The following is a 9138-nucleotide window of genomic DNA, read 5'->3' on the forward strand; positions in this document are numbered from 1 at the left end:
ACAGGGCAGATACTTTTTTTTTTTACAAGAGTCATAGCTGCTGTTAAACCTGAATTAGATTTGCCAGAAAGAGTCCAAACAGACCACACTGCTCACTGACCCTCTCAAAAAGGGCAAACTAGAGGGCAAGTTAATATATGTGCTGTAAACAGAATATTACAGACTGCAAGGGGACACTTAAATCAGTAAATGGACTATGACTGAAAAACAATATGGATGGTAACTGAACTTATTAATGAAAGACAAAAAGAATTAATGTTCAAGTACCCATCTTCATGCTACAGTAGCTCCAGCTGTCCTTTACACAGCAACAGCGGTCCAAACACTGGTCACACCAGCCTAAACATCTACATTTAATTTAGTCACAGATCTAACGTCCACTAGCTTACATGGTACAAGCCTGTGGATTAAAGCACGATGTTGGATTTTGGTCAGAGAAGATAATAAAGCTGATTCATGTATGTATCAGTTAACTGAGTTTTTTTACCCTGCCATTTGGTATGAATTAGGGCCACATCTGATGGCAATCTCATACCTGTATATGACTAAAGCTGGCACACTGAGGAGGGTGTCTGGGTAAATGTGGAAAAGGTGTGTGTGTCTGTGTGTTCTCAGTCTTTGAAGAGGAACTTGACGGAAAACGTCAACGAGCAGTTTATACACTGCGGTGTGACTTTACACCAATCACATGGTAACTCATTTACTTATTGTTCAGTCCATCTAAAGCAACAAAAGCACAGCTGGTGTCAGTGTCACCCTGGTTGTGACCAGCAGATGGCAGTGGTGTCTGTGAAATCTTTCTGCTGCTGTGCACAACAACAGTAACATATGCTTACAACAAGAACCAAGTGTGCATAGGTCAATGTGTACATGTGCACATCAGCTATTCAGAGGCATTTGTGTGAAGCTTGTGAAGTGTGGGGGGATATTCACATGAAAAGCAACGCACGTATGTTTGTGTGCATGCGTTCCCATGCAAGTGTATGGAGAGGCTTCAGCTTGAAAGCATTTCATTTTCTCATCTTTTGGAAGAGGAATAAAGACAAGTCTGCTTTATGTATGTATTGTTGAGTACTTGTGAGTGTGTATGTGTGTGCACAGTAGAGACTCGTGCCCGGGAGAGCCTCCTGCGGTCTGGGGCAATGGAGCATCACACTGTGGTGGCGAGGAGCTGGGATGACGATTGCTTTGTGTGGTAACTGCACTGAGCCGACTGAGGTTAGACTGACACATGTGCTTAGAAGAACATGAACAGCACATGTTACATAAACACAGAAGTCCTTTCAGTATAAAACAACTTCGTAAATCGATCAAAATTCCGTCTATTTGTAGAAAATATGTAGTCAAAATGTTTGTACATCATTATTTGAATAAATACAGCTCAAACTCTGAAATCTAAATCTTCGTGTAATCTTCAGTCAAATTCAGTAAACAACAACGTGTAGACTGAAAGGATTAAAATGAGGCTCTGTGCTGCTGAAACTAATGTAGTCAAAGCTATCCATGACTCCAAAGAGCCCCTACCTTTTACCAAGTTATTAAACTTGTTTTCTGAGTAAAAAAAATAAATATTCAAAATATAAATACAAAGAGAGCAGAAAATGTGAATGTGGTTTATGTTGATCTCTGTTTTTTAACTCTGTGTTTATCTTTTCTATATTCAAAGTTTGAAAATCCCTATGAATGTACTTAATAAACCATTTTTCTTCATTATATATCCCACACTGTCCCTCAAATAAAACTCCAATGTGGCCTATTAACCAAATCACAATTTGTCATAAATTTCAGCCCATTTGTAAGAGATCACTTAACAACATGTACGCCAAATTAGCACAGAGGAGGCTAAGGCCTGAGCAATGCATGTGTGATGCTTTGATCATGGCTAATGCCATATGTTATAACGTAGGGAGGCCCGTGACATTTTTCACTTTTATCGACTTGCGTGACCCTGTGGCCCTCAGATGGTGGTGAACCTCCATGTGCTGCTGACGATCCCCAACATCACATTTAACATCTTTAAATGGCCCTCACTTTCACTGACATTAAAGACAGATTCTCTCTCTCTCTCTCTCTCTCTCACACACACACACACACACACACACACACACACACCATATTTGGTCTCACAGAAACACTCAGTTTCAAACACATTATCAAAAGCTCTTCCTGGTGTGACAGTGCTGCGAAATCCAATCTGCGCGCAGGAGGCCTGGCCTGGTCAGATGAAACTAGTTGTTACTTTGCAGAGGGAGGCCGTAAATCACACAGTCACAACAGTCTGGGGGAGTGAGCATTCAGAGTAATTGTGTGTGTGTGTGTGTGTGTGTGCGTGCCCACATACAGTAACAGGCTTTACTTGTGTACTTACTGCCCGGGCTCTCTCCAATGCTGCTGTGCTTTCCATTCCAGTACCACAGCAGCAGAGTGGCATCTCTGGAGCCTGACAGGATGTAGCAGTCTCCTCCGATGTACGACTCCGAGCGAGCCAGACACATCACCACGTCACGATGCCCAAAGACGATCTGAGTCAGTTTGCCTGCAAAAACACATAAATATACACATGTAAAGAATGATACGCTGATAAATAACTTACATTTGAACAATAAAGGGAATACGATCAGTTTTCATTTTGCATTTTAATAACAATTTCTAAATTATTAAACTGAACATGAATTTATTGCTAGATGTTGTTCTCTCCACCACGTCTGTAGATCTTCTGTCTGCTTAGTTACTTTTCAACAAGATCAGACTTCTGCTAATTCCCAGACAAGAATAAATATTTGTTCCAACTTTGTGCATACGAGTGTGTGTGTGTGTGCGCCCCTGAACATGCAGTGCGCTCCATGCGTATATAAAGAGGCTAATTGCCGTCAGATTTGCAGACCACAGCCCCACTGTCTAGCTGTCTAATACTCATTATGCTCCTCATAGTGTGACCTCTGCAGTCAAACAGTGGAGAGTTGGCAACACATGACATTTCTGTCTGTGTCAAAATCACAGTCTACTGGAAAATTAAGTTGTATCATACTGAAAAGATGGATTATGAAGAAACTGGGCAAGTCACTGACTAATTTTCCAAAGAAGAACAGAGACATCATAGAAGTGTTTGACATCTTTATAAACATGAAAAAGAAGTAATGATAGCTGCAGCAATAATAGCTACCATGCACCTCAGATTGAACACTCAACTACTCCACACATATACACTTGAATGCACACAGACAAATTAAATTGGATGCATGTGCATGCAGGTGTATGAGGCTGTGTGTTTGTGCACGTGTACCAATCAAGTCTTGTAATTGATAAAATCCCTCAGTTCTTTAACCTGGGGGCTTTAGGGACCTTGGTGGCAGCTGTTGAGCGTGTGCGATTAAACTGTGTTCACGTTCCAGTTGTACACCCTGGTGGCAGTCGCACAATAGAGCTATCTCTATGCTCCCATCCCTCCTTCCCTCCCTCCTCTATTGAAGGCACAGAGGGCCTGGCCTGTAGAAATTGAATCAGACTATATTGTATAGCTGTATGCAGGATGCTGAATGGGGCTGGGGAGAAGAGCTGAGGACCAGGGTACTAAGATGAAGCTTCAGACAGTTTCATTTAAGACCCCTGACCTGATGGCATCCGTGTGTGTGTGTGCGTACATGCACAGTATTACTCCTGTTGTGGGGACAAGTCTTATGCAGGCAAATTGTCCTTTAGGAACAAAAAGCAAGTCCCCATAACAAATGTTACATTTTAGTGGGAAGACTTGGTTAGATTGGGGTTAGGGCTAGTCTCTGGAAAAGTAATACACACTAGTCGTTATAATGTCCTCATATTCAATGGAAACACAGCATGTGAATAACAATGTCTGCAATTATGTGTTTATGCAAGTATCTAAGCCAGTAACACTCAGGCTACTGTGGGACAACATGCGCTATATCTGAGGTGAATATTAAAGTAAACATCATTTACAATCACTGTTTTGTGTGTTCTTTGTTTTTTGAGTTTTGTGCCAGAATTGAAAAAGGATTTAAAAGAAATGATGCAGTTTGACTTTGAGGCTGCATCAAACATGCGTTAGAACTGGGAAACAATAAGAGGACAAAGAGATCCCTACCGTGGGAAATAATTGTGCACATTTATAACAATTTCACTGGGACAGTTATGAGCTGTGGTGTAACTGTACTGCTGATTGAACTGTTGTAAAGGCTGGTGATGTAAAATCACACAAAACAAACAAATGTCATACTAAACATACTACAGTACAGTATGTAGTAACACATTTGTAGATTGGAAATAATGGTTGAAGCTAATCCCTGAGTGGGACAAAGATACTGGAAAATGGTGTAATGTATTTTAAAAAGTTGAGAGACGACCAGTTTTAGGGATTTTCCTGATCACGACAACTCAGGGGACAACATCGCTAGGGATACACGGTACCTGTGTCAGTGGAGTAGACCCGGAAGCTCTTATCCCAGAAGCCACACAGAAGGATGAAGCGGTTGTCGGCTGTGATGATGAAACACTGCGAGCTGATCTGAATGCTCTGGTCCAGCAGATCTGAGATTTGACGACGATGACTGCCCACGTTACTGGCTGAAGAGCAAAGAAGAGGGACAAAAAGAAAAATCATCATCTGAAAATACACAGAGAAGCATTAAATCTATAATACAGCACATGGTTTACAGTTAACATCACACTGATACACCTCAAGTTTCACTGCACAGTGCCAAGACGATTCATGAGAGAATACATAAAACATCCCGGAGGTTAAGTTTATAAGGATTAACATTTTCCATAGGAGTCAGAGTCTGAGCAATGATAGCATGTGGATACTCTTCACACTCCGCTCAAGTCAGAACACACAGCACAAATTCATCTTGGCTGTGTAATTTAGTCAGTGGTTGGTCAGGAAATAAATTTCCTCTATTCCATAAATGGCCCTTTTCCAGAGAGATATGTCCATTGTAGAGTATTTCTTATTTGGTGTGGTGAAAAGCGCTGAAGAACAGGTGTCAAGGAAACATGTCTAGTATGAGAAAATCCAGTATACCCACTTCAACTAATATTTCATCCCATTTTGAACATTTCCCAAAGCTACAGTTGGCTCTGCACTGATCTTCAATTTACTGTGTTTATCCCAGACTCCTTCAGGAATGCAAACAGTGTATATATATTACTGACAACCACAAAGTCCCCACTACCACCCACAAAACACACACACTCACGCTCTCACAAAAACAGGAAAAAATAAACCATCAATGATAAGACAAAAAAAATGCATAAAAATATAAAGGATAAAATTAGCCTGAAAAGTGTAAGATGTACTGAATGTGCAGATAAATATGTACATGTGAGACTGCACTCTGGTTATCTTCAGTAGTCAAGACAAAAATGTGTTGAAATGGTCTGGTGAGACTGACCACACCATGCACAGAAAAAGAACACCCCCCCTTGCAGATGTGCGTGAGATTGAGAGAGGCTGCACAAAAGAGACGGAGGCAAAGACGGGAGCAGATAGAAGAGGCTCCACCAGTGCATCCCATACATCACTGTGCTTCGGTGCTCTTCTCCTCCTCATCAACAAGTCGTGAAAGATGAGAGGCGCCCATATTGTCCTGACAGCCATCCGCTGTGCATTCTCAATCACACATTATTACCACATTCATATTCATTTTCATTGACACGCGTCCTTTCCCTCTGCTCAAATTAAACCAAAGAGGATGCAGAAAGGGAGGGATGGTATGGACGACAGAGAAGGAGAAAGAGGGGGAGTTGATGATGAAATGGCGGCCTAGGCCACAGCTCATTGCATTCCAATTTGCATGCAAATGGTTTAGTGTGAGAGCAGGGCCTATATCATGAGGAGTGAACTGGGGCAGAGGCTGAGAAACAACTCTAATCTACTGTCCAGGGACACAGCACTGCAGACTGCCATGAGACGCCATCAGGATCCATACACAAATTCAAACATAAAAATCATTCAGTGCAAAAATAAGTTCACACTATGTACAGAATATGCACGTGCACATTCCTCTACAGCCATAAAAGAGAGCATACCTATCAGCGGGTCAATTTCCACAGGAAGTTGATACTGCTGGTCCTGCACTGCTGAGCCCTGATGACCTGACAGAGAAGAAGACAGATTAGATTAATATAATCATGTGGCCTTGTGAAGCAGACGCTTGGTTTCAGTTCATTATAACTCACTGGAAATTATAAAGTCAGTTTTACCTACTGGCCCAAGAGTTCTTCCACAAATTAGACAAATATGTTGAGAAGCTACCAAGGCCATAGAGAAAATGACTCCTTATGCTAACAGTGTGCAACAAAATTCATTTATTTGCACAAACAAGTCACTTTAGCTTTAAGCAGCATATATTAGTAAACTGGTCTAAAATATAAAAGGGTCTGATGTCTCTGTATTCAAATGCAAAAGCAGGACATTAAATTTCTTTCCATCTCTTGGCAATGTTTGCTGCTTAGACAGCCTAATGTAGGGCTGCAACTCATGATTACTTTCATTATCAATGAATGGATTGATTTTTTTTTTACTTGATGAAACAATTGTTCAGACTATAAAATGTCTGAAAATGTCTTCAGATTGCTTCTTTTTGTCTGACAAAGTCTAAAACCCAAAGAGTTTCTACTGAAACAACACAGAGAAAAGTGGTAGATCCTCATTTTGCTTTCCTTTCACTGTAATCCTGTGAGCAGGCCTGCAGCCTAACATTCTATTCATTGTGTTTTAATCTGGCAATTAATTTTGTGATTAACTGACTAGATTTTAAGTCTATAAAATGAAATACTGAAACACCTTTCATAGCCCAACACCCAAAAATATCTACTTTACAAAAAGGTTCTGCACAGATTTTCCATTTTTGAGGTAACATGAGTAACTGAGTAAATCTTTGCTATTAGTCAGCTACTGTACGTCAGAACAGAAAACATTTTGTCTTATTATGCCAGCTAACTAAACCAATCAGGTTAATCAGTCTGGTTGGTGGTGTGCATGGACGAGGTCTCTCCATCTTTATAAAATCAGAGATATCAAATTTAATGTTTCTTCCAGGGCAGGATGGATGTTGAGTAAATAAGGTTTAGTGAAGTGAGAGGCTGATGTATGGAGGTGGACGTGAGACCTAATGCTGGCTGCTGCATGTGTCACATTCGATACTGCTATCCAGTAGACACAGTCAACTGTCTCTCAAATCAACGTCCATCCTATAGAGAAGAGACGGGTCAGTCTTCAGATACTGTAGGTTATATACCAAGTATGGAGAGCAGCAATGAACCACGTAGTGTGGACATGATTCTCTGCTTGCAAAAGGTCATCTTTGTCTGCCTAAAAAAACCCCTGAGGTTACAGTAATCTGTTGGCTCACACATTCTTTTACTTGCATGAATCTTTTCAATAGCACAAAAAGATGGCAAATCAGCCAAAAATGCAGACTGTGTGCATGGGCATAAATGTCTCACCTGACAAGCCGTGCCACTTATTGACAGCAAAGAGGCGGCTGGCGGTGACTGTGATGATGGCAGATGATGAAAAACCTGGCTGAGTGTTGGCTGCTACGTGGGTCACTGGTGAGTTTGATGGGAACTTCAGCACCATGATAACATCCTGCTGCATCTGCTCCGTAAACATCAGCGGAGTCTGCAGGAGAAGATACTGTTCAAGTCCCCGGGATGAACAACGGCACACAGGGAAGAGGGGGAAATGAGCCGGGGTATGGAGCGGCACACAGAGTAAAACAAAAAGGCGAGAGAAGCGGCCGGTGTTAGCGAAGAAAAAACAGAGGGAGAGGGAGGAAAGAAAAGGAAAGAAAGTTAGGAAGCTTGGGCAGGAAAGCAGGAAGTAGCATTTGAGCAGCACAGACAAGCATAGGAAAGAGTTTATTATTAAGTTGGTACAAAAAAGGCAAGAAAGCATTTTTGAGGAGACACTGCGACACACTGTAGTGTCTGTGATATTTTAAATACTTTAATTAAATGAAAAGAGTTTGAAAAGACTATCACAAATTATAACGTGTATTTCAGTACAGCAAGAACATTTTTGGAACTAAAAACTGCTTCACGCTTCAGGTATATACACTATATCACTCAATACAGTACATAAAATGTTTTGTACTTTCTTCTAATTACAATAAACCATTTCATCCATTATCAATTTGATAATTATTTTCATAACTGATCCTTCATTTTTTGGATCAAGAATTTCAGAAAATAATAAAAACAACAAGTAGGGTTCCATATACTGTATTGCTTATTTTGATTCAATATACTAAAGACATTAAATTTAAAGCCTCCAGAAAGACAGAAAAAGTAAATTCTAATATTCTCAAAATTGTTTAATTTATTGTCTCAGCACTACGTCTTGGTTTTATCAATCCATGCAGAAAGAGTCGTAAAATAAACATGTAAAGATGTTACAAGGAAAGGCCAACTACAACACCATCATAACAAAGAAGTGGTTTCACTGACTTAGACGGTTTCCTCTGGTTAGACAGGAATTTATACAAAGCCATTTACAGAGTGTTAGTACTGAGCAGCTCCAACACAGAGACATTTTCCTCCTTGCGTGTAAAGAAGAGGAACATCAGTGTTTAACATCACGAACAGACCTGAGTAAATCCAGCGCGTCTGACAGCTAACCAGACGCACTGACAGTATCATTACCACCAGCATGGGCAGATGCCGGCACTCTGACAATACACTCACATGAGAGAGGATGGAGAAAAAGTCAAGAGCAAGAACGTATAAAAGCAAAGAGAACAGGGTGTTCTGAAGAACTACGGAGCTGCGGGGAGGGTTAGAAATGGGTCTGAATAATGTCAGATCAGGATAAAAATAAACACATTTCACAGGGTTTTGCCCAAACAGTAAGTGAAGCACATTCAAAGCACCATTCTGAGTTTGTGTCTGTCTGTGTGACGGGGGATGGTCTACAGCCAGTTGTCAGCACCACAGGGACACCACACTAATAGGGACTCGTGGGGCCTTGGCCCATCACAAGCAGGCACACAATGACTGCACTCCTCGGCCCTTAGAAAGCAGTTACCTCAGTGTGCTGCTCATTGCCCTCCTTCACTGATCCCCTCTGCTTCCAGCTCAGGTGGAAAATCTGGCTCAGACCCAGGTTTTCAGTGAGAAGCT

At 41.1% G+C, this 9138-nt stretch overlaps 1 protein-coding gene across 7 annotated transcripts in view; it reads right to left on the reverse strand.

Annotated features, from left to right (window-relative positions):
• Window positions 1-9138, reverse strand: part of lrba (LPS-responsive vesicle trafficking, beach and anchor containing) — a 180951-nt gene that overhangs the window by 7432 nt on the left and 164381 nt on the right. For 5 of the 7 annotated variants that reach the window (XM_020591706.1, XM_020591709.1, XM_020591705.1 and 2 more), the window contains exons 49-52: window positions 7462-7654; window positions 6043-6108; window positions 4423-4578; window positions 2369-2536 (exon numbers count right to left, since the gene is read on the reverse strand). In XM_020591706.1, coding sequence (XP_020447362.1) covers window positions 2369-2536; window positions 4423-4578; window positions 6043-6108; window positions 7462-7654 — 583 coding nt within the window. The remainder of the gene's footprint in view (window positions 1-2368; window positions 2537-4422; window positions 4579-6042; window positions 6109-7461; window positions 7655-9138) is intronic. The other 2 variants (XM_020591708.1, XM_020591707.1) reach the window with 1 other exon arrangement.

This window comes from Monopterus albus, unplaced genomic scaffold (assembly GCF_001952655.1).
Source record: "Monopterus albus unplaced genomic scaffold, M_albus_1.0 scaffold15.1, whole genome shotgun sequence".
NCBI classification, from domain to species: Eukaryota; Metazoa; Chordata; class Actinopteri; order Synbranchiformes; family Synbranchidae; genus Monopterus; species Monopterus albus.